Genomic DNA, 26,028 nt, shown 5'->3' with positions numbered 1-26,028 from the left:
GGTTCATAATCCGTGCTACGTGCTTCACGGTGAGGAAGTCACACCCAAGAATGTAGTGAAATGTAACGGCGGAGGTGTCGCCCTGGGAGGACAAGTCCACTCGGGAGAAAGCTTTAAAAGGAGAAAACCACAAGCCACCATTTGTCAGTGAAAAGCCTATGGAACTGCAGGCGCAGGGACGCCCGCGTGGCTCAGTGGTCGAGCGCCTGCCTTTGGCTCAGGGCGTGCTCCCAGGGTCCCGGGATCGAGCCCCACGTCGGGCTCCCTGCATGGAGCCTGCTTCTCCCTCGGCCTGTGTCTCTGCTTCTCTGTCTTTCATGAATAAATAAAATCTTAAAAAAAAAAAAAAAAGAAAAAGGAACTGCAGGCAAAGTGAAAGTCTCTGACCCCGACGGCTCCAGTTTTACCTGCGGCCTCCGCGTAGCCCGCAGAGACCGTCACAGGAGTGACGTCGTCAAGAGCCCACCCGCGTCACTCACGTCCTGGACGCCGCGCCCAGCCGCTGCCGCAGCCGCTTCCGCTTCCGCTTCCAGCCCTTTCCGCGGCGCCGCGGAATGACGTCAGAAGCGGGCGCGGACGCGCAGAAACGCCGGCGTGCGCGTGTGCTGTGTGCGGGCCGCGGCGCAGGGCTGTCAGCGACGGCGACGGCCGCGGGGCGGCGGGGGTCCCAGTGCTGCTGGGGCCGAGTCTGTAGCGCGAGGCGTCCCTGAGGTGAGGACCATGAACCGCAGTCGCCAGGTGACGTGCGTGGCCTGGGTCCGCTGCGGCGTGGCCAAAGAGACGCCGGACAAGGTGAGGCCCGGTCGCCGGGAGGGAAGGGGAGCGGCCTCTTCGCGGCATCCTCGTCCAGGCCCGCCTGGAGAACCTGGGCCCCCTCCACGCGGCCGGGCCTGGCGGGCGTGACGGCCCGGGTGTGGTGAGGGGGGCCGCGCGCCCTCTCGGTCCCTACCCCCCGAATTGGCGCGCACGTGGCCTTGGCGGCGGGAGGGGGCGGGGTGCTGCCCAGAGTGGGAAATCCGCAGCCCCTTCTTGACGGCCCCGAAGCTTCACACGCAGCCCAGGGCGTGTCCAGGCACAGCGAGAAGAGGGAGCTCGTGTGTGAAACCAGCGTCCACTCATGGGCTCGGAGTCCGGAGGAGCAGGATGGGAGCTGCGGTGTAGAAAACTGCTGTGGAGACCATGATGTCCTGAGGCTGGGAGTTGAATAGTAATGTCTCGCGGGGATCCAAGTGAGATGTTGATGTGGCATTGGGGGATGAGAGGTAAACATGGCACATCGTGAAGGAAAAACCTGCAGAAGTTCGACAACGAGTCCAGAGGAGAGATGAAGATTACTTAAGTTGTTCACCTGATCTTTACTCGGGGCTTTCTATGTTTGCAGCATTGTTCAGGGTCTAGGGCTAGGCATAAAAACAAAACTTCCCTGCCTGTATGGAGTCGACATGTATGTAGATGTCAGTGGGAGTAAATGCTATGAATGAAAGGGGGGCCTTGAAACGTGATAGGAATGTAAGTATCGGGAGGTGAAGTTAACAGGAATGAGGGATTGGCAGAGCCCTTGAAGATTTAACTTCCACCAGGGCACGCAGACTGTGCTTGTTTTTTGGGTTTTGGTGGGGTATTTTTTTAAGGTTTTTATGTATTCACGAGAGAGAAGAGAGAGGGGCAGAGATGCAGGGAGAGGGAGAAGCAGGCTCCCTGGGGGATCCCCATGCAGGACTCAATCCCAGGACCCCGGGATCACGCCCTGAGCCAAAGGCAGATGCTCAGCCACTGAGTCATCCAGGTGCCCCTGGGCTTATTTTATTCACCATTTTCTCTGGTGTTCGGCTCCAGTAGATACTCAGTGCATATATATATAGAGAGAATAGTGCCAGGAAATTATCTCATTAGAAATTAATTATTGATTAAAAAGAGACAAGGGGAGCCCTGGTGGCAGAGCGGTTTAGCGCCACCTGCAGCCCTGGGCATGATCCTGGAGACCTGGGATGGAGTCCCACGTCAAGCTCCCTGCATGTAGCCTGCTTCTCCCTCTGCCTGTGTCTCTACCTGCCTCTCTCTCTCTCTCTGTCTCTATGAATGGATAAATAAAATCTTTAAAAAAAAAGAGAGAGACTTGTTAGCTTTTAAAAACTATATAAGTTCCCAACATGTCTACACACTGGAACCCCTTAGGGAGCTTTGAAAAATACTGATGCCTGAGGCACCTGGCTGGCTCTGTTGGTGGAGCCTGGTTGATCTCCAGAGGATGAGTTCCAGTGCCACACAGTACCTGTGCCCTACTCCCATATATTGTAGTTTAATTGGTCTGGAGTTTTAGAAGATTCCCCCCCCCCCCCGTTCCCCCATGATTCTGATTGCAGAAAAATTTGGCAACCGCTGCTTAAAGAGTCTGAGTTTATTCTACAAAGTCAAAATAGGAAGAAGATACTGAGTTTATTCTACAAAATCCCAGCAAAACTGGGATCAATGAGAGTAATTAGGAAAGTATCTTTAAAAATAAAAAGAAATATCTTTTAATTAAACTTAAAAGCCCTTAACTGTTGGAACAATGAATGTCATCCCTCAAGAGAATTTCTGTATCACTAGAGGTGGTTTAGTGCAAACTGAGTGACTGATTCATCACCTATCATCATCAAGCATCCCTACCATGGGCTGAACACTGAACTATGTGTGTAAACACAATGACAGGTTGATTTTTGTCTTCAAGGATCTTAGAGGTTAGCAGGGATTGTTTTAAAAGGTATTGAAGCATTGATTAGGCAAAGGAATGTCAGCTTTGAAGTAAAGAGAATGATTCCAATGATCCTTTTGAACAGGATCTTCAAGTAGATTCATAAAGGTAGCTGGGAAGATGGAACTGGATGGCTCAGTTGGTTAAGCATCGGACTCTTGAGTTTGGCTCACATCATGATTGCAGGGTCGTGAGATTGAGTCCTGCATCAGGCTCCCAGCCTAGCACAGAGTGTGCTTGAGAGTCTCTCTCCCTTTCCCTCTGCCCTTACCCCCTGCTTACTCTCTTTCAAATAAATCTTCAAAAAAAAAAGAGAGAGAGAAGGAAAATTAGGTGGAACAGGGGTATGAGACTAGAGAAGGGTGAGTTTGGGATAATCAGTTCAGAGGTGATAGTTTTAGTCTTCAGAATGAATGTGCTTTGTGAGGAAGTGACAGTGTAATGAGTGAATAATTGGCAGTGAAAACTGGGAAGAAGCAGGGGACCAAGGAAGGATGGTTTGTTTAGGAGTACCCATAAGGAAAATGAGAAGTAGCCAAGAAGAAATCAGAATAATTGAATGAAAATGAGATGGACTATCCTAGAAGCCAGTTTAAAAAGTTAGTCTTTTTCAAAAAGTCTGGGAAGTAGACTGAGGATTTTTTTTTTTTTTTTTAAAGAGGATTTTTTTAAAAAAAGATTTCACTTGTTTATTCATGAGAGACACACACACAGAGAGAGAGATGCATAGACACAGGCAGAGGGAGAAGCAGGCTCCATGCAGGGAGCCCGATGTGGGACTCGATCCTGGGTCTCCAGGATCACACTCTGGGCTGCAGGCAGCACTAAACGGCTGTGCCATCGGGGCGGCCCTTTAAGGGGATTTTTTTAAAAGGGATGGTAAAAACTCCGTTTACAGTAAATTTAGAGAGTCTAGATTGAAGTTTGATTTTTTTTTTATGTCTTTTGAAGTTATATTTTATATTAGTTTGCAAACGTTTTGAGATTTATAATGATTTCCTTAACTGTATTGTAATGAAATGTTTGCTCTCTTATAGGTAGAGCTTAGTAAAGAAGAAGTAAAACGTCTCATTGCTGAAGCAAAGGAAAAATTACAGTAAGTTTAAGATTGCTGATGTCTAAAGTCAAGTCCAGATGAAATTAAATTTTAAACAGTGATGACAGGGTGGTCCTATTATTGATCAGTACCATTTGGGTGATTTATCTTTTTTGTTTCTTGGCATAGAGAAGAAGGTGGCAGTGATGAAGAGGAGACAGGTGATCCTTCAGAAGATGGCATGCAGAGTGCACGTACCCAGGCACGACCAAGGGAGCCCCTGGAAGATGGTGACCCAGAGGACGACAGGACGCTGGATGATGATGAGCTGGCTGAGTACGACTTAGATAAATATGATGAGGAAGGCGACCCAGGTTAGAATTCACTCACTTCTGTTTTTTTTTTTTTTTTTCTTTTTTAAAGATTTATGTACTTATTTATGATAGAGAGAGAGAGGCAGAGACAGAAGCAGAGGGACAAGCAGGCTACATGCCTTGAGCCCGACGCGGGACTTGATCCCAGGACTCCAGGATCGCACCCCAAGCCAAAGGCAGGCGCCAAACCGCTGAGCCACCCAGGGATCCCCCACTTCTGGTTTCGTTTCGTTTCGTTTCTTTTCTTTTCTTTTCTTTTCTTTTCTTTTCTTTTCTTTTCTTTTTTCTTTCTTTCTTTCTTTCTTTCTTTCTTTCTTTCTTTCTTTCTTTCTTTTCTTTCTTTCTTTCTTTCTTTCTTTCTTTCTTTCTTTCTTTCAGACATAGAGTGAGAGAGAGAGAGGCAGAGTGTGTCACAGGCAGAGGGAGAAGCAAGCTCCATGCCGGGAGCCCGATGTGGGACTCGATCCCGGGACTCCAGGATCGCGCCCTGGGCCAAAGGCAGGCGCTAAACCGCTGAGCCACCCAGGGATCCCCCCACTTCTGGTTTCTAATCTCAAGCTCAGTGTATTTGTATTAGATCATGCCTCTAGTGTCCCAGAGCTTTACTCTGAGCTTTTGTTGTCCTTTATGCCAGTTAAGTAATCTGGCTCAAGACTAGGGCAGATAGCATGTTTCCTAAACTGGTTTAGAAAATCAGCTAACCCACTAAACTAAGATTTGAAAAAGCAGTATATTTTATTGCATGTAGTGGGTATGACCTGTAACTCAGGTTGAGGGATGAACAAAATGGGTGAAGGGGGGGCGAGTGGGAGATACAGGCTTCCAGTTATGGAATGAGTAAGTCATGGGGATGAAAGGTACAGCAGAGGGAATATAGTCAAAAAATATATACACAGCATTGTATGGTGACAGATGGTTGCTACACTTGTGAGCATGGAATGATCTATAAGAGATGGTAAATTGTTATGTTGTACGCATGAATCTAATATGTTTCAACTATACCCTAATGAAAAAAAAATGTTTTTTAATCTGTAGGTCCTGTCTCTTTGCAATAATGAGAGAGAAGTTATTACCCCCATTTTATAGAGAAAAGAGAGGCTTACAAAGATGAAATGACTGCCACACAGCTGGTGAACAGGGGAGCTGAGGATTGAACATTCTCTTGCTCTAAAGCCTTTACTGTTGCAGTACATTTCATTAGATGCAGAGAATAGTTTTTTCCATTGGACTCTGGGTTGTGTACCCCTAAACTTAGGACTAGGTTGAGTCCTAGTCCTGCTATGACAGAGTGTCATGGGAACACAAAGAAAGGAAAAGTTAACCCTGCCTGGAGAAATGGCATTCAGAAACTGCTGCTTGGGGCACCTGGGTGGCTCAGTCAGTTAAGCATCTGACTTCAGCTCAGGTCATGATCTCAGGGTCCTGGGATTGACCCCCACGTCAGACTCCCCGTTCAGTGGGAAGTCTGCTTGTCCCTTTCCCTCTCCTCCTGCTCTCTTGCTCATATTCTCTCACTCTCACAAATAAATAAAATCTTTAAAAAGAAAACTGCTCATTAATATCCTACACTGTGTGGATTATTGGCTCACTCTTATCCAGTTGAAATTCCCATCTCTGACCAATTAGTCCTGCCTCCTTAAAGTAGCTTCCCTAACAATTAGAATATATTTCTTTCCCTGAGTTTGTTATTTGGGGTCTCCTCTAGGTCACCCTTGCAGATATGCTGTAAGAGAAATCCAATTTGAGAAAAGTTTAGTGAAAAAGGCATAATAGTACCTTTTTCAGAGTCATACAGCAAATTAACATATCAGCAGTTCTGAGAAATCTTGTAATAAACCCATTTAACTTTGTGAAACCCATCATTTTTTATTTGACCAGACAACCCTTATTCTGTGTCAATTCCAGTGTTTCTGGGTAATTTTACCTCCTTTTAATAATGACTTCAATAATAACTATACTTGGGGTGGGGGCCATGGAGGGAGAGGGAGAAAGAGAGAATCTTTGCAGGCTCCAAGCCCAGCACAGAGCCCAAAACGGGGCTTGATCTCACAACTCTGAGATCATGACCTGAGCCAAAATCAAGAGTTAGGTGTTTAGCCAACTGAGCCACTCAGGCGCCCCATGACTATACTTTTGATAATGACTACAAGGAGCAAGTTAGAGAATCTGAGCAGAGAGCTAATATTTTTCTAAGAGCTTTACAGTTTAATTCCTTTATTAGAACATTGTGAATACCAAAACTATCAAGTATGCATTCTGAGGTCGAATGTAAATGGCTTCTATTTAATTTTTTGTAAGGTTTACTTATTTATTTGAGAGAGAGAGGAGTGTGGAGCTTGATCTCAGACCCTAAGATCATGGCCTACACTGAAACCAAGAGTAAAGACATGTAACTGACTGTGCCACCCAGGTGCCCCTATAAATGGCTTTTAAATTCCTGTTGTTTATTCAGTATTTTCTGACTATGGATGATCCAGTTAGTTATGAAATAGACAGTTGGAGCTAAGTCTAAAGATGGGATACCTTAGGAAAATGCTTTTGTTGAAATAACATGTCATTTCAATTTATGAATTCTTACAGATACTGAAACTCTTGGTGAATCTCTCTTGGGTCTTACAGTCTATGGAAGTAATGATCAAGATCCTTATGTTACTCTAAAAGATACGGTAAATGTTTGTGTGGCTTTTCTAATTATGCTTCTTAAGTGTTTGGAAAACCTTACCAAGTATCTGCTTCTGGTTAATGACTTGTTCTCTCCACTTAGGAACAATATGAACGTGAAGATTTCTTGATCAAGCCCAGCGACAATCTCATAGTGTGTGGCAGAGCTGAACAAGACCAGTGCAATTTAGAGGTGCACGGTAAGTGGGGACCAGCCCTTATGGAAAGGTTCTCTAAGATGAAAATAATCATAAATAGTTACTGTTGTGAATTTTCAGGTACCAGATCCTGCTGGATCTCATTAAGTTAAGTGGTTAATTATATACAGTCTATAGGTATCCTGGTTGTTGCTTTGGTACCTGACTTTATTTATGGATATAGGTCTCCCAAAAGGTGCTAATGGGGGTTTTTAGTCTTTTATTTGAAGATTTTTGCCAATTTTTCACTCTCCCTCTCCCCCCATTGGAGAAAAACCTAGAAGTAAAGCCATATAAAAATACAGGAAACAATTACAGTCCTTTTACTCCAACATAACTTGTTGCACGTGCTTTTTACTCCAGTGTCTTTTCTGGGTACTTTTTCTTTATGTGGCAAAGATTATACACAATAGACAGGTTTTTATTCTGCTTTTTTCCACAGAGTCATTTCAGGTATTTCCCATTTGTTTCTTCACAAAATTCAATGCAGAGGCTTCCATTCCTCTGGTTGTCTTTCCCAGTTCAAGGAATATTCGCACCACCACCAGAGGTGAATGCTTTGACTCTAAAGTAGACACTGGAGTATTTCTTTTTCATTTGGATTTTTAAATCAGATATGTTTAATGTTGCTGTTTACTGAGTCAACAAACATTAATTGAATGAACTTTTCTAAAAAAAATCTAGACCGTCAAGATGTCTACAGTATTCTGCCTCTAGATTTCCCCTTTTGTTTTTCTTGCCCCTTCTCCTGCGTGCATCCTCAGACATGTCTGTCCTTCCGCAACAATCTACTAGTCATTTGTCTTTAAAATTTGAAGCTTTACAGATATTAGGCTAAGGCCCTTTATTATAGGAAATACAGTTGCATAGCTCAAAAATTAAAATTATGGTTAATGTTCTTTGACATTTTTTAGGTTACTTTGTCACTCCATTTTGTAGCTTGGATTTCTGGAACTCTACATTTTTTAAGGCTTCCTTCAGGAAGCCTGTAGATTAGGCCATTTTAATCCAGGGCCGTTGTGGATCTATTTTTAAAATGAAAAGGCTTTAAATAACAGATACTTCAGTGTGAAGTTAGTCTTCTAATGATCTTTGAGCATTTTTACACATTTCAAATGAAAACCATGGGAAATTTTTTAGAAACCAGTTCTAATTTCAGAAAATTGACAACTCTGTTCCAGTTTGCCATTGATTTTTACACACATGTTCCTGTGAGAGCTTACTGCAGCCATTCCTTTGAATTTACTGAGTATTAGGGGTTTAAGAAGTTAAAAGAAGATTCTTCTAAAGCATCATCATCATTTTTTATCTAAAATGTAAGATGAGTACATTAACCATAGTTGAGGTTCTTGCAGGACCCTAGGCTTAATCATTTTGAATATGCATATGTAAAGTGATATGATAGAACATGACATGGAATTTGCTGATCTAGGATCTAACCCAGATGTAGAGGTCTGAGGAAACTTTTTTTAAAGTTTTTATTTAAATACCAGTTGGTTAATAATACAATGTAATACTAGTTTCGGGTGTACAATATAGTGATCTAACACCTCCATACATTGTCTGGTGCTTATCACAGCAAGTGTACTCCTTAATTCCCATCCCCTATTTTACCCATCCCTCCACCCACTTATATTCTGGTAACCATCAGTTCTCTATAGTTAAGAGTCTGTTTTTTGGTTTGCCTCTCTCTTTTTTTTTTTCCTGTTGCTTGTTTCTTAAATTCCACATATGAATGAAACTATGGCATTTGTCTTTCTCTGGCTTATTTCGTTTAGCATATTCTCTAGCTCCATCCACATCGTTGCAAGCGGCAAGATTTTATTTTTTATGGCTGAGAAATATTCCATTGTGTATATGTATATATTTCACCTCTTTATCCATCAATTGGTGGACATTTGGGCTCTTCCATAATTTGGTTATTGTAGATACTGCTGCTGTAAACATTGGGGTGCATGTACCCCTTTGTATTGGTATTTTTGTATTCTTTAGGTAAAGACCTAGTAGTACAATGCTGGATAGTTAGGGTAGTTCTATTTTTAACTTATCTGAGGAACCTCCATACTGTTTTCCAGAGTGGCTGCATGGGTTTGCATTCCCACCAGCTGTGCAAGAGTGTTCCTCTTTCTCCACATCCTTGCCACCATCTGTTGTTTCTTGTGTTGATTTTAGCCATTCTAAGAGATGTGAGGTGGTATCTCATTGTAGTTTTGTTTTATATTTCCCTGATTGAACAGTGAGGATGAGCATCATTCCATCTATTGGCCATCTGTATGTCTTCTTTGGAAAAATGTCTATTCATGTCTTCCACCCATTTTTAAATTGGATTATTTGGTTTTTGGTGTTGAGTTTTATATGTTCTTTATATATTTTGAATACTAACCCTTCATCAGATATGACATTTGCAAATTCTTTCTCCCATTCTGTAGGTTTTTGTTGATTGTTTCCTTCTCTGTTCAGATGTTTTTTATTTTGATGTAGTCCCAGTAGTTTATTTTTATTTAATAAAAATAATAAATAATATAAATAATATATAATATATAATAAATAAATAATATATATAACATATATAATATATGTAATATATAATATATATAAATAAATCAGTATTTATTTCCTTTGTCTCAGAAGACATATCTAGAAAGTGGTCTGAGGAATTTCTTTAAATATCTGTAGCCTCTCTTAAGATTGCTTCCTTCTAATAAAAAGCATATTTGGGGGGAGCTTCTGATTATTTAGGCTCTGTTTTATCAGTATTCCATTATATGATTTTTTAAAGATTTCTTAGTCATTGATTTTAACAGTATTTTTGCTCCTTGATATTATAACTCTGAAGGATAAAGAGCCAATTCTTTTTTTTGTTTGTTTTTTAAGATTTTATTTATTTATTCATGAGAGACACAGAGAGAGAGAGAGGCACAGACACAGGCAGAGGGAGAAGCCGGCAACATGCAGGGAGCCTGACGTGGGACTCGATCCCGGGTCTCCAGCATCATGCCCTGGGCTGAAAGCGGCGCTAAACCACTGAGCCACCCAGGCTGCCCAGAGCCGATACTTTTAGTTGTCATATTCCAAAAGAATGTTCTCAAGAGCTTTATTTACATTGTTGATCTTTAAATATTAAAGAAGTAATTTCTGACAAGCATTTAGATTTCTAAATATAAGTTATTTCTCTCCAGTGTTGTTTTTTATTTGTTTATTCTTGTAGCCAGATAGACCTTTAAAAGATAATAATAAAGTACTCTCTGTAGAGCTTCTGTAAACATTTGTTTTCTGTAGTGGGTGGACCAAGAGATAGCCAGTGCACATGCAGGTAGAGTGTTCAGGCAACCGTTAGTTCTCTTGTCACTGTTCTTGTTCCCTTGGACACACCAGGAATGGATGAGATCTGCAGAATTTTTGCCTAGCAGTAACGACTTTAGAGGCTCCTTTCCATCCCATCAAATGTGTCTCACTTGAAGCACATGGGCTCCAGTAGGCTTAACAGGGAGAGTATGTCCTTTTCAGTGGGATGTGATATCTTATTCTGACTCAATAAAGTCTCGTTCTTATTTTTTCAGTTTATAATCAGGAAGAAGATTCTTTTTATGTGCATCATGATATACTACTGTCTGCGTATCCTCTGAGTGTGGAATGGCTGAATTTTGATCCTAGCCCAGATGATTCTACAGGTAATTAGAAAAGCTAAGATTACTCAGTGGTTCCTAGTCCTTTCTGTTACTCCTAGCCACATAAGTTATATATTCTATATGAATGTTTTCAGAATTGTTGATTTTTTTATGAAATTATTTTATAAAGTTACATAGTTCTTAAAACACAATCACTTAATTGTTTTGAGTCTGTATATCTCCAGACTTCAGATAAAGAGGTTAGCTACTCTGCTGTAGACAGGAGGCTGACAGCATTAGGGGTTGCAAAACTATGTGAAGTTATCATAAAACCCAGAATAAACTAGCATCATGTGTCTGGAGAGTTCAGTGGCATAACCTTGCTCAGCATCAGGTAAAACCAAAATGAAGTGGAAAGTAGGTTCTCATGTTAATATTTTTGGCTACAGCTGCACACTACTAGTTGCTCCATCCTACTTGTTAATAAAAGTAAAATCTGATAATACTCCTACCTTAATGCCTCGTTTGCCATGCTTATTCACATTCTTGGTCTGAGTAAATCCGCATTTTCAAGACACTGGTGAAGGTCTTGAAAGAGACAGATTTTTTTTTTTTTAGGTTTTTTTTTTTTTTAAGATTTTTAATTTATTCATAGAGACACAGAGAGAGAGAGAGAGAGAGGGGGGCAGAGACACAGGCAGAGGGAGAAGCAGGCTCCATGCAGGGAGCCTGAAGTGGGACTCGATCCCAGGTCTCCAGGATCACACCCCAAGCTTAGCAGCGCTAAACCGCTGCGCTACGGGGGCTGCCCGGTAGAGACAGATTTTGTTCTCAGGACCTAAGTAGGGACCTAGGGCCAAGAGACTGTGCCCTTGTTATTCACATTATGGTTCAAGAGTCAGCTGCACCATATTGGCATCACCTGGGAACTGGTTGGAAATGCATATGTAGGGGCCTACTCAAGACCTCCTGAAACTGTGCATTTTAACAATATTCAAGTGATAACACATGCATATGAAAGTTTGAGAGAAAGTACGCTAAGCCATTACTCGGTCTACAGTGCAGTATTTTTCATTAGAAGTTTTTTAAATCAAATATTCATTTCCTCCTGTAGGAAATTATATTGCTGTGGGAAATATGACCCCTGTTATTGAAGTGTGGGACCTTGATATAGTAGACTCTTTAGAGCCAGTCTTCACACTTGGAAGTAAGCTATCAAAAAAGAAGAAAAAGAAAGGAAAGAAGGTAATCAAGTTAATAATTACTTAAACTCTAATGACAAGTTTACTGATGGGATGGAGAACATAGACTTTTTCATTTAGATACTTGAGTGGAACAGGACAGATAGTTATAAAATTACTGTAGTTTCTAGTTTCAAAAGGTCCTTCCAAGGAAAAATTGATCTCTGATTGCACAGAACTTCCATTCGTCAATTATTCATCCTTGACACAAAATAATTTACTCTCAGGTTATGATCTTTTTTGATATATAGTAACTATTCACACTAATATGCTGGTTTGAATTTTTGAAAAATTTCTCTGTAGCCTTTAGTATGTTGAATTCTAAATATCTATGTATTAATTCCTGTAGCTTTTAAAACTTAACTTTGGGGGTGGGGATTGGTATTTATAGAACTGTACCACCTAGATTAAGAACTATTATAGTTTCTTTTCTGTAAAAAGTATTTATCATGGATCTCTAAAGTAACAGGAAGACAAAGTATTTCTTTCTTTAGGTCTTCAAGCACGTTTGCTTAAGATCAAACAGTAGCCTTTAAGATTTAAAGAATCTTTCAAATTAACATATCAATTATAGGGAGCACTTTAATACAAAAAATAATTAAACAATTATTACAGAGTTCCTCAGCAGAGGGGCATACCGATGCTGTCCTGGACCTTTCTTGGAATAAGCTGATCAGGTAAAAAGAAACAACATTTGGAGGATTGTTAGAGACTATAACCACTGTCATCTTTCCTCATGCCTACACCTGTCTCTCTGTGTTGTGCTTTGGGGGTCTCTGTGTCCATGTCTTATTTCCCTTTCCCACGGTATATGGCACTTAAGGCAGGAGCTCTGCTCTCTGTATCTGTGCAGCCCCTACATCACCTGCCAGCTTGAGGCTTGGTAGGAGCTTGGGCTCGTTACATATTTGGTGACCAAGTGCCCTCCCAGCACCACTAGGATAAAACTGTACTGCAGTGCCAGTGGTGCTGAATTGTACTTCTTTTCATGGAAGATTTTTCTCTCGGTTTATTTAGTTTGCACAAAATCTCATCCACATTTTTTTAATTGACTTAACTGTGGTAAAATATACATAATAGTTACCATTTTAACTGTGTTTTAGCTATAGAGTTCAGTGGACATTACTGTGCAACCATCATCACCATCCAATTCCAGAACTTTTGTCATCTTCCAAAACTGAAGCTATGTGCCCAGTAAACAATAACTCTTCATTCTTGCCACCCTCAGGCCCGGCCCTAGTAACCACCACTCTATTTTGTGTCTCTGTGAATCCACTCTTCCAGTTACCTCATATAGGTAGAATCATATAGAATATCTGCCCTTTGTCACTGGCTTATTTCAATTAGCACAAGCTCATCCATGCTGCAGCATGCGACAAGATTTCCTTCCTTTTTAAGGCTGAATGACATTCCACTGTTCAGTTAGCCCACATTTTGTTTATCCATCTGTCGATGAATACTTGGGTTGCTTCCACCTCTTGGCTGTGTGAGCAGTGCTGCCATTATGCACATGGATGTTCAAATACCGGTTTTTAAGTCCAGTTTTCAGTTCTTTTGCGTTTATCCCCAAAAGTTAAATTGCTGGCTCCCATGGCAGGTCTGTGTTTACCATTTTGAGGAGCACTTTTCAGGTGCCTGTGGCCCGTTTGTGTATATCTTTGGAGAACTGTCTATTTAAATCCTTTGCCCTAAAAAAAAAAATAAAATAAAATAAAAAATCCTTTGCCCTGTTTTGAATTGAATTCTTTGGTTTTTCATTGAGTTGTAGTTCTTTGTATATTCCAGATATAACTTCTCATCAGATACACAGTTTGCAAATATTTTCCCCCATTTAGTGGATCACCTTTAGCTCTTTTGATAGTGTCCTTTGATGCACAGAAGTTTTTAATTTTGATGTAGTCAGTTTATTTTTACTTTTGTTGCCTGTGCATTTAGTGTTAAATCCAAGAAATGATTGCCAAATCCTTGTCATAAAGTTTTTCCCTTAATAGTTTTACAGTCTTAACTCTTAGGTTTAGGTATTTGATCCATTTTGAGTTAATTTTTATATGCAGCATAAGAGTTCCACTTCATTGTTTTGCATGTGTCATCCATATATTCTTTATCCTGATCCTTAAACAACAATTAGTCCAAAAGGCCATTTTCCTTTTTTTTTTAATTTTTTTTAATTTTTATTTATTTATGATAGAGAGAGAGAGAGAGGCAGAGACATAGGCAGAGGGAGAAGCAGGCTCCATGCACCAGAAGCCCGACGTGGGATTCGATCCCGGGTCTCCAGGATCGCGCCCTGGGCCAAAGGCAGGCACCAAACCGCTGTGCCACCCAGGGACCCCCAAAAGGCCATTTTCCTAACAGCATAACTGGTTTGAGGGGCTACTGAGGCAAGGGAGGTGAGCATTAACTTAGTTTACTTGAAGAATGAGAACGAACTGGATTGCCCAAGGCACATTTTCTTAGCAGTTCTGTTTTACAGGATACTTTGTAATTATGAGCATTCTTAAACGGATCCCAGAGTGCTGGCTTACCTAGGGATATCCTGTCTTTTTGTTTGTGTTCATAGTCTTCGGAGTTAATCATTTGGTGAGGGGCACCTGGCTGGCTCATTTGGTAGAGTATGTGATTCTTGATCTCAGTTCAAGCCCCAGGTTGGGTGTAGAGATTACTTACAAAAATAAATCTTAAAAAAAAAAAAACCATTTGATGAAATGGACCTAAGATAATAGATTATGTTGGTATTTCCCAAACTTACCTGCAAGTCAGAATCTTCTGGGTAACTCTTTAAAGTACAAGTCCTGGGGCACCTGGCTGGCTGAATCAGTATAGCATGCAACTCTTGATCTCGAGGTTGTGAGTTCAAGTCCCATGTGGGGTGTAGAGATTACTTAAAAAAAACAAAATCTTTTTTAAAAAGTAAAGTACAAGGATGCCTGGATGGCTTGGCGGTTGAGCGTCAGCCTTCACCTCAGGTCCTGATCCCAGGATCCAGGATCAAGTCCTGCATTGGGCTCCCCACAGGGAGCCTGCTTCTCCCTCTGCCTGTGTCTCTGCACCAGTCTCTGTCTGTCTCTCTCTCTCTTTCATGAGTAAATAAAACTTAAAAAATAAAGTACAAGTTCCTGGGCTCTAATCCCCTCAAGATTGAGTCATATCTGGAGCAAGGGCCCAAGAATCTGTTGTGGTGGTTTGTTTTTAAAGCTTCCCCAGATTTTGTCTGAATTGGGTCTGTTCCTGACTATTGTAATGGGCAGATAAATAAGAGGCCGACTGTGAGTGTGTCATGCTTTTGGGAATCCACTCGTTGACAAATCTGAACTGTCACAGTAATTATATATGTATTAAATTCTTATATAGCAGCTATTGATTTGAATAACTGAAAGTGTGTTCTGAGGGAACAGCCTCTCAGCAGTGCCTTTCCCCAGCCACAATCCCCTGGCTCCATTTAGACACTGCCAGCACCTATACCCCTGTCCCACCCCAGCTGCACTCACATCTTGACTGCAGTGCCACATGTATCTTTGTTCCTTAACTCTTCCACTTTGTCTTATTTTAGACCTTGGTTCTCCTTTCCCCTCTCTTCGTACAGAATGCTTTTAAATATTCTCCATACATATCCTGGTGCATAGAGTTTGGGATCATGTGAAGAGTAACAAGTTGTTGTTGCTAGTTGAGGACCTTGGTTTCTAGTAAAATGCTGCCAGTAACCAAATGCATGTACTCTGTTCATTCATCCTGTCATTGTAGCGCTCTTCTTGGGGTGTAGTGTTCGGGAGTTTAGAGGGGAGAGTGGTAATTTATTTGTAAGCCTCTTGAAACAAGAATTTTAATGTGAAAGGAATCTCAGATGTTTGGGCAAAGACTAAGATTAAAAATGTACCGTGAAATTTTAACTTTTTGCTGTTGGCAAGCATTGAATACAAATAAAATATTGGGAATTTACATAACATTGAATCTGTGACATGCCAAGGACTTTAAATATTAATGACTTGTTCATGGGACTGAATGGTAGAAGTTTGAAATTCATGGAGTAGAAAAAAGGTAACATGATCTGAATATACATGATCCTCTTAAGAGACCCTACCTGTGTCACTGAAATCGTGAGTTATAAAACTGAAAGCAGTTTGTGTAATGGAAGTATTTCTTGAGGAAATAGTATTTAAAAATGAACCCATCAACATTTTAACAGCATATTAGTTTTCTGGACAGATATTACTATCACTAATGACTTCTGTTCCAGGCCTTTCAAACTACATCTTGAAGAATGAGCTTTCAATTTCATGAATATTTGTATTTTTACAAGGAGGAAAGGCAGGCAACTAACATTTATCAAGGGCCTGCTATAGTCTAGTCACTCAGCCACGTACTTTTTAAAGCTGGCTGTAACATTCTCACTGGCAGGCAAGGGAGTGTGACTTACTTTTAAGACCGACAGCTAATAAACGACAGTACCAGGAGCCCATTTCAGGTTTCCTAGGCTTTAAAGCCTGTATTCTCTTATAGAATGACATTATTAGCACTTGATCCCTAAGAGGTAGGCATATTGATTTTTCCTATTAATGGTAATTAATGCCCTTTTTTAATTGAAAAAGGTTGAGCTATAAGTTCACATACCACATATCATAAAATTCACTCCTTAAAGTATATAATTCAGTGACTTGGGGTATATTCCCAAAATTGCACAACTCCCTACTTTCTAATTCCATAACATTTTCATCAATTCAAAACGCAACCCATAAACAGTCACTCATTCTTCTGTCCTTCCAGCCCTTGGCAACCAGTAATCATCTTTCTGGCTGTGGATCTATCTGGACATGTGGCCTTCTGTGTCTGGATTCTGTCACTTTGAATAATGTTTTCAAGGTCCATTTATTAGTACATCGTTCCTTTTTAGTGCTGAATAATATTCCCTTGAACAGATACACCACATATTGTGTATCCATTCACCAGTTAATAGACATTTGGTTTGTGTTTGTTTTTGCCTATTATGAATAATGCTACTGTTAACATTCGTGAACAGATTTTTACACAGGTCTGTGTTTTCATTTTCTAGGATATATAAGGGTGTCATTGCTAGGGTCATATGGTAGTGTCTGTACCATTTCCGTTCACACCAGCAAGGTAGCTAATTTTTCTGTTTTGCTAGCACTTGTTTTTGTTCATCTTTTTCATTATAGGCGTCCCATGAGTATTAAGTGGTATCCCATGTTTTCACTTTCCTAATGAACAACTTCTCCCATGCTCATTGGCTATTTATAGATCTTCTTTAGAGAAATATCCATTCATATTCCTTCCCCATATTCTAACTGGGTTGTTTTTTTATTCTTTAGTTGAAAGTTCTTTATATATTCTAGAATCAAGTCCTTTATCAGATACATGATTTACAAATAATTTTCTCCCATACTGTGAATTGTCTTTTCGCTTTCTTGATGATCTCATTTGCAACACAAAAGTTTTTCATGTTGATGATATCTAATTCATTTACATCTTTTGGTTCTTAGGCTTTTCGTGTCATACCTAAGACACCATTGCCTAACCCAGGGTCATGAAGATTTATACCTGTTTTCTTCTGAGAGTTTAATAGTTTTAGCTCTTCTGTTAGTAATAACATGTTTTATTTTGAGGTAGTATGAGATAGAGGTCTAACTTCACTCTTTTGCAAGAGGATGCCCAGTTATCCCTGAACCATTTGTTGAAAAAATCCTTCTTTTCCCCATTGAACAGTGGATAATCTTAACATTCTTGTCAGAAACGAATGACCATAAATTTTCAGGTTTATTCTGTATTCTATTCTGTTAACCTGTATGGCTATCCTTAAGCCAGTACCACATTGTTAGGATTATTGTTGCTTTTCAGTCAGTTTTGAAATCCAGACTGTGAACTTTTCAACTTTGCTCTCTTTTCCAAGATTATTTTGGCTATTCTGAGTCCATTGTATTTCTATGTGAATTTTTTAAAAGACTTACTTACTTATTTATTTTAGAGAGTGTGTGCATAGGTGGGTGGGGCAGAGAGAGAGAGGAAGAATGAATCTCAAGCAGACTCACACCAAGCACAGAACCTGATACGGGGCTTAATCCCATGACCCATGAGATCATGACCTGAGCCGAAACCAAGAGTCAGATACTCAACCATCAGCCATTCAGGTGCCCCTCCATATGGATTTTAAAACCAGCTTGTCCATTCTCTCCAAAAAAAAAATAAAAAGTCTGCAGGGATTTTTGAAAGGTATTGATTGAATCTATAGATTAGTCTATAAATTGTAGTATTTCTGTCTTAACATCAAGTCAGAGCACCTGGTTGGCTCAGTTGGTGGAGCATGTAACTCTTGATCTTGAGTTTGAGCCCTACTTTGGGTGTAGAGATTACTTAAAATAATCCTTTTTTTTTTTTTTTAATTAGGTCTTCTAGTCCATGAACAGGGGACGTCTTTCTGTCATTCAGATACTCTTTCTCAGGCTTTTATAGTTTTCAATATGTAAATCTTGAATGCTTTTGTTAAATTTATTCTTTAATATTTTATTCCATTTGATGTTATTGAAAATGGGATTTATATTTAGTGCTATTGACTTTAAAAACGATTACCTGATTTGTCTTCTCCCTTTCTTAGAAATGTGCTGGCAAGTGCATCAGCTGACAACACTGTAATTCTGTGGGATATGTCCTTGGGGAAACCCGCAGCTAGCCTTGCCGTACACACAGACAAGGTATGGTGATTGAGTGGATAAAAGGGATTCTAAAAAATATGGGACAAATGTTGGCTATCAATAATTCCAAACATTTATATATGGTTTTTTATGAATTACAAAGTGCTTTGACATGCTCTCTTATTGCATCCTCACAGAGCCCTGTATGATAGTTAGAACTACCCATCTTAGAAAGCAAATGTGGAGACAGAAAAATGAAGTGACTAAAAACATGAGTACTTTGTAGCATGTTTACAGAGACTCTATAAAGAGACAGGTACCAGTCACCAGATGAAGTTAAAGAATGTAACAGACCTGTTACTGCCAAACTCAGGGACCCAGTGAGCTGGTGTACACGGTGGGACTTCCAGAGAGTGTTGAGTTGCCCAGATAAGTTTGACTGCTTCCTTTTTTGTTCTCAATATATTTAACATTTGAGGGATGTAAATATTCTGCCAAACACGACTTGAGAAATCCTGCATTATAAGGGTCCCCTTTGAAAGTGTGTTGTCCTTTTGATTATGTAGTACATTTGTTTCTTTAAATAGTGCTAAGTTTCAAAGGGAAAATTGTATACAAATACCACGAAATTGGTTCTCTTACTAAGCAGTTTTATCAAAACCAAACAAACATAGTTCTGTTCATTTATGTCTTTTCTGGTTAGGTCCAGACTCTGCAGTTTCATCCATTTGAAGCACAGACTCTGATTTCTGGATCCTATGATAAGTAAGAAAACACTGCAAGAATTATTGCTGCTGTTTTTATCCTGTAATTCAGAAAAAGTATCACGATGCTCAGATACAATATATTACTGTTTAAATTTCTAGTAAAACTTTTCCCTTTCAACTTTGGTCCTTTCAGTCTGCAAGAGAATGTGGTTCTGTCATAATAATGTAGTTCCTAACTAGCAACTACTTTGATTCCTAGAGGGCATATGAGTTAGCCATTGCTTTGAAATAGGTATCTCAAAATTCAGGGACATTTCTTATGCCACTGCAAGACTGAGCTAATTTAAGCTAGATTCAACTGGTAGGTCTGCTTATCTTGGCTTGTTTTGGTGGGCCTTTGGAGATTTGGCTCTCTTGTGTTTCACATCCTCATAGGAGCAGTGGGCTAGCCCACCCATGTTCTCATGATGAGGTCAGAAGCGGAGATACCAAGGCCTCTTGAGACCTAGGCTCAGAACTAGTACACTCTTTCTTACTTTCTTAGCTGAAACAGGTAATACGGAGTAGAAAACAAACTGCCTTTATGGAAGAATTCCTACATTACTGATGTGGTGTGGATATAGGGAGAGGTGAAGAATTAGACCCCTGACAGTCCATCACAGGGGTTTTCCAGTCACATGTGTGCATGTTTTTACAGATTAGGTCTGAAGGTGGGAGAGAGTAGAAGCAGAAACCAACTTGCAGACTTTATTTTGATTCCTTATTCTTTTGAAGAGTGATAGGTTTATATTTTTAGTTGGGATTCATTCAGATTATAAACGTCTATCCATTGGCTCCCCCAACACAGTAAGCTGCTTGTAGAGAGTAAATTTGGCTAAGACATGGATTATCTGGCTCTGAGCACTGCTAGGAACAGGGAAATTTGAAGTTGTCCTGGTCTTTTGGAAATAAGATTCATTGTGTAAGTGGAGGGCTCAGCCTGGATACAGTCAAGCCTGCTACTAAATCAAGAGGCCACCAGTGCCTTCAGGTGACAGAACCGGAGTCCACCGGTTAGTGAAAATCAACTCCTCTTTTCTACTTTATTTTAGAACCTTAAAACAAGCTTTAAATAATTGGATCTTGAGTTCACAGTGTTGTTTTATTACCATTTCATTATAAACAAACATAAAATGTATAAAGTTGAACTCTTAAAACTGTAACTTTGCCTGTGTCCAGGTCAGTGGCTTTGTATGACTGCCGAAGTCCAGATGAAAGCCATCGAATGTGGCGATTCAGTGGGCAGATTGAGAGAGTGACTTGGAATCACTTTTCACCTTGTCATTTTTTGGTAAGACTGCATACTACTGTTTTGCTTATCTAGGTTGCTAATGACTGACATTAATTCCATTGTAGAGAGAGTCTCTGAAGAGCTTTTTTCTGTTGTGTTTATTTTTTTGGGTTTTGGGGTTTTTTTTGAGTAGGCTCCACACACAACATGGGCCTTGAACTCCAACACTGAGGTCAAGAGTCACGTGCTCTGCCAACTGAGCCAGCCAGGTGCCCTGCTTTTTCTGTACTAACGTTGTAAAATAGTTAGATTTTAGGGCTTAAAAAAAATTGTTTTAACAACAGTGGATCGGCCACAAATAGTCACCATGATTTTGCTAATTTCCAGCCATTTTCAGCCACATTTTAATTACTGATTTTGATTGTATTACTAATGTGTTTCTTTGAAATCTTAAGCATGGTTAATCTGTGTTTTTTAATGGTTAAGTTCATCCAAGAAGATATTCTTTTATTTAAATTAAATGGAGCTCCAGTAATGAGAATGCTAGCCTATTTGATTAATATAGCAGTCTCGGGGCAGCCCCGGTGGCTCAGCGGTTTAGTGCCACCTTCAGTCTAGAGTGCGATCCTGGAGACCGGGGATCGAGTCCCACATCGGGCTCCCTGCATGGAGCCTGTTTCTCCCTCTGCCTGTGTGTCTGCCTCTTTCTCTCTCAGTGTCTCTCATGAATAAATAAATAAAATCTTTAAAAAAAAAAAAAGCAGTCTCCCAAATAGGAAAAAAGTGTAAGTTCTTTCTATAACTAGCCTTAATATATGTAGGATAACAGTTTTCTATATAGCATTCAAAGATTCCACAGACATTTCAATCCATGGAGAAATAAAATCCCAACTTTCATTCAGAAGATTAAAGAAATTGGGATCCCTGGGTGGCGCAGCAGTTTGGCGCCTGCCTTTGGCCCAGGGCACGATCCTGGAGACCCAGGATCGAATCCCACATCGGGCTCCCGGTGCATGGAGCCTGCTTCTCCCTCTGCCTGTGACTCTGACTCTCTCTCTCTCTCTCCCCCCCCCCCCCCCGACTATCATAAATAAATAAAAATTAAGAAAAATATTTAAAAAAAAGAAGATTAAAGAAATTATGATACATCCATGAACTTCCTAATTTTCCTAAAGTAAAATATATAGTGCTTTATGAATGAAGGCAAAACAGCTTTCTTAAGATATGTGGACAGGTTTTTTTTTTTTAATATTTATTTATTCATGAGAGACAGAGAGAGAGGCAGAGACAACAGGCAGAGGGAGAAGCAGGCTCCATGCAGGGAGCCCGACGTGGGACTCGATCCTGGGACCCCAGGATCACCCCTTGGGCTGAAAGTGGGCTAAACCTCTGAGCCACCGGGGCTGCCCTGTGGACAGTTTTAATAAGGTTCCTGAAGCAATGATTCTGAACACACTTAATCTCATCTCTGTGTTCAGGGGTGCTGCGCTGTTGGCCTGAAGCCAAGTTCCATTTTATGATGATTAGGAGTGAAGTCCCAGCTGTATTTGAATGTTGTGTCATATGTTGTCTCTCAACACTCAAACACACCCATTTCCTGCGGCTCTTTGCTAACAAGTTTTCATTGGTACTAAATCAAAAATATTTAGGAAAATGAAAAGTTACAATAAAATGGCTTACCCCTTCCCTCCAGGCTCCCCAGGATGAGATCTTGTCTTCTTTTGTTTGTGTTCCCTCACACAGCCCACCTGCCAAGATTGTATCACTTGTCCTTTTCTCCTTCCCTGTTTCCAGTAATGGCTATTGCCCCCAATCTACATACAGGCTCAAGTGTCTCATCCTTGACTAGGTCTGTCTCATGGTTCCTTCTTTCCTCCCCTTTCTTAGAAGTGTAACAACCCACTGTGATCTGCCTCTTATCTGATTAAACCTTTCTGCCAAAATGTTGACACTATCCATCACTTTCGTCAGAAGCACTGTTTCCTTGGCTTCCCTGACCTCCTTTGTTAGGCCCTCTCTTTGATTCTTCTGTGAGCTCCTGCTCAGCCTATACCTTAAGTGGCTGTGCTTCCAGGCCTCTGTTCCTTTGAATCTGACTTATGCTTACACATCGCTAACACTTGTCCACACCATAACCAGAGCTTCATCCTCACACCTACTGCACAGTAGACCTACTAGCTGAATTAGTCCATGCAGGAACAGATGCTGCTTATACATAAGTAAATTTTTCACAGTATTTTTTTTTAAGATGTTTTATTTATTTATTCATAAGAAACAGAGGGGGGGGGGGGCAGAGACATAGGCAGAGGGAGAAGCAGGCTCCATGCAGGGACCCTGACTCGGGACTCGATCCCGGGTCTCCAGGATCACACCCTGGGCTGCAGGTGGTGCTAAACCGCTGCACCACCAGGGCTGCCCTTTCACAGTATTTTTTAATAAGCTCCTCAGGTAAATAGCTGGTTTTCACTATAATTTATACTGCTTACCCATTGCTAAATGATATTGCCATGTAGCATGATCTTGCCCCTTTTTACTCTTTCCAGGCTAGTACAGATGATGGCTTTGTATATAACTTGGATGCACGTTCAGATAAGCCAATTTTTACACTTAATGCACACAATGATGAAATCTCTGGTGAGCACAAATAGTCTTTCATTTTATTAACTTATGAATTAAGTCTATATTTCAGAGTCACAACTAATCTTATCTTCTTTTAGGTCTTGATCTAAGTAGTCAAATCAAGGGTTGTCTTGTGACAGCATCAGCTGACAAATATGTGAAGATCTGGGACATATTAGGAGACAGGCCAAGTCTGGTTCACTCTAGGGACATGAAAATGGTAAGAATCTCTGGGCACCTTTCTTTTCTGCTTTTTTCTGTTTCTGACCTATATTGACGTCTTTCCCTAGGAATATTTGTTGAAGTTCTTCTTGAGCTTAGTCAAATTTGATGGGAGGTTTATGACTTAGGACAGTTTTAGAGGAAAATCAGTGACTGTCTGATTCCTTTCCCAACTGACATGATTAACATTAACAGTTGTTTGGTAAGAAGGGTGGGCAAGAGGATTTTCTAGGACTCAAGCAGAATAACGATGGTTTTCTTTTTTAAACGTGAATTCATTTAGCAAATAGTTATTGAGCACCTACTATATGCCAGGCACTGAGATAATATAATTGCAGATGTAGAACACTGCACATCTGTTTGTATGTACAAATATTTGTGGGGAAAGTAAGTTACAGACACAGTTATATAGTACTATCCCATGCTTATATTTAAATGCTTAAATGTTTATATTTAAATCTAGAATATCTTATCCTGAAACATAAATGGTGATTATCTTAGTGATTTTGATACTTTTTCGTGTACCTAGTAATAAGCATTAAAAAATTTAGAAATTTAAAAAATAATTTTAAAAATTACTTAATGGTGACCTGTAGTAACATCATTGCTTAAAAGGGAAAATAAAAGTTTCTGGGAATACTGAGCAGATTAGAGACCTGAGTAGTCAGAGTACACACATCCTTGCAGAACGGCCATCATGCTGAACTTGTGGCTTCGTCTTGCCACTTGGACTCTGAACTACTTTACAAGCTTGTTAAAAAGAGATACTGATGAGCTGGTTCTGAGTGAGCGGATTCAGATAAGTTCGTGTATAGGAGCAAGAATTTCTGGAAGGACTGAAAGCACTGACCTTCCGTTTTTTCTTCTAGGGAGTTCTGTTCTGTTCTTCCTGTTGCCCCGATTTGCCATTTATTTACGCCTTTGGAGGTCAGAAAGAAGGGCTTCGGGTCTGGGATATAAGCACGGTCTCATCAGGTAAGAATCTTACTTTCCTTTTTCTAAACAAGAAAAATGTGTGGCTTGAATAAGTTAGATCTATTGTTCATACTGTAATGTCCTCCGCTTGGGAAATAGGATCACATGTAATATGGAGTTGCTCATGTTCACAAATTTGTCTTCACAGTTTAAATGTACACCATTTAAAAAATATTTATGACAAAATTTGAATTTATGGGAAAGCTGGAGGGAAATATTATGTGGTCTCAAAGAACAGCCCTCCCCTTCCCAGTGTAAATAATCTGCCTTTTCTCAATATTCTTACAAAATCCAACTTTCTGAGGGACCACTCCCCTCCCTTCAGAGGAATCTGGCTGTTTATTACCTTGGGGTAGAGGACATAGCTTCACTGATTCCTGAATCTTCCATGTAGAAAAAAGGTTCTAAATCCAAAAAAAGGTCTCTGCTGGTTAGGAGACAGAGAAAAATGAAAGAAAAAATAGTCACTTTATCATGATAAATAAAACCAAGGACAAGGCAAAGAAAATTAAATGGTAGAGCAACTTAAAATGTGATTAACCTCATTCAGAATGTTAACTTGGACTTCTTAGTTGGTTATTTCATTTCCCTTTTATAAAGTGTTAAGTATATTTTCATAAAATGTCCACAGTAGGACAGAAAACAGTACTGTTCATTCCTACACCTCTGTGTTTTATATTACAGGTTCTTCATTTCCTGGTGTTAATTTCTTATTTATTTGTGTTTTAGTAAATGAAGCATTTGGAAGACGAGAGAGGCTTGTTCTTGGCAATACAAGAAGTTCATCTATTAGTGGCCCTTTTGGGAGCAGGAGCTCAGACACACCAATGGAGTCTTAACGAGGAGTATAAAATTTCCTGTTTATTACCTTAACTCAGTTTTAAAAAACTGATCTAAAAACATCCATGTGTAGTTGGAGCCATGTAATGACAGAAACTAAATTCATTTCCTACTGCCAGACATTCCTCTGCAGCTATAGTGGCAACACAAATAGGGCTGGTCTTTGTGCTTGCCTTTTAAATGTTTGGTGTTTAGGGATCCTACTGCATTTCTTGAAGAGGATAATAAAGAAGTTTTTTAAAAAAATAATTCCTTAAATATGCCATGTGTCATAGGTAATCTAGAGGTTTGCAAAACAGGTAATAATTTATGGAATTTTAGGAGAAGAAAATCTCTGATCTTAAAGATGGGTAAACTCAAGCCTAGAATGGCTGTGATTTGGCCAATATTGCCATGATTGGCACAGTAACCATAAACGGGCAGGTGCCCCAGGAATTGCTCTTTCCTGACTTAACTGTTTTCCAATCAGTGTTCATGATTTTAGAATTGTTCTCAGTGCTACTTGTAAAGTTCAGTAACTAAATGCCTCTTTCCCCCCAGCATGGTATATTCATTGTAATCAAAGACAAAAAGAGGCATTACATTATTATGATAAAGGTGTCAGTTTCGTAAATATTATAGGAAAACCTAAATATGTACCTAAATAGGGATCCCTGGGTGGCGCAGCGGTTTGGCGCCTGCCTTCGGCCCAGGGCGCGATCCTGGAGACCCGGGATCGAGTCCCACGTCGGGCTTCCGGTGCATGGAGCCTGCTTCTCCCTCTGGCTCTGTCTCTCAGTCTTTCATGAATAAATAAATAAATAAAATCTTTAAAAAAAAAAAAAAAAAATATGTACCTAAATATATAAAGCAAATGTTAATAGACCTAAAGGAAGAAACAGCAATATAATAACAGTAGGGGAC

The 26,028-nt window shown here is 40.1% G+C and overlaps 1 protein-coding gene across 1 annotated transcript; it reads left to right on the top strand.

The window, feature by feature from the left end:
• The first annotated feature begins 540 nt into the window (after nt 1-540).
• PWP1 (PWP1 homolog, endonuclein) lies at nt 541-25,374 on the top strand. Its single transcript, XM_072844214.1, has 15 exons — nt 541-792; nt 3,772-3,830; nt 3,960-4,144; nt 6,725-6,810; nt 6,909-7,005; nt 10,563-10,673; nt 11,725-11,855; nt 12,467-12,528; nt 18,456-18,552; nt 19,196-19,257; nt 20,418-20,529; nt 23,013-23,103; nt 23,187-23,308; nt 24,180-24,285; nt 25,015-25,374. Exons 1-15 carry the CDS (start codon nt 721-723, stop codon nt 25,122-25,124), a joined length of 1,503 nt encoding a protein of 500 aa, XP_072700315.1. The 5' UTR covers nt 541-720; the 3' UTR covers nt 25,125-25,374.
• The last annotated feature ends 654 nt before the right edge of the window (nt 25,375-26,028 follow it).

The sequence above is a fragment of the Canis lupus genome, chromosome 11 (assembly GCF_048164855.1).
Source record: "Canis lupus baileyi chromosome 11, mCanLup2.hap1, whole genome shotgun sequence".
Classification (NCBI taxonomy): Eukaryota; Metazoa; Chordata; class Mammalia; order Carnivora; family Canidae; genus Canis; species Canis lupus.
The sequence above is the reverse complement of the archived record's forward strand: the minus strand, read 5'-3'. Positions and strand labels throughout refer to the sequence as shown.

Excerpts from the sequence above, each read along its gene's own strand:
- PWP1 (XM_072844214.1), top strand. The coding sequence starts at position 721 with ATGAACCGCAGTCGCCAGGTGACGTGCGTGGCCTGGGTCCGCTGCGGC. Across the intron at positions 4,145-6,724 it reads TGATGAGGAAGGCGACCCAG|ATACTGAAACTCTTGGTGAA; the intron begins GTTAGAATTCAC and ends GAATTCTTACAG. Across the intron at positions 20,530-23,012 it reads TTTCACCTTGTCATTTTTTG|GCTAGTACAGATGATGGCTT; the intron begins GTAAGACTGCAT and ends TACTCTTTCCAG.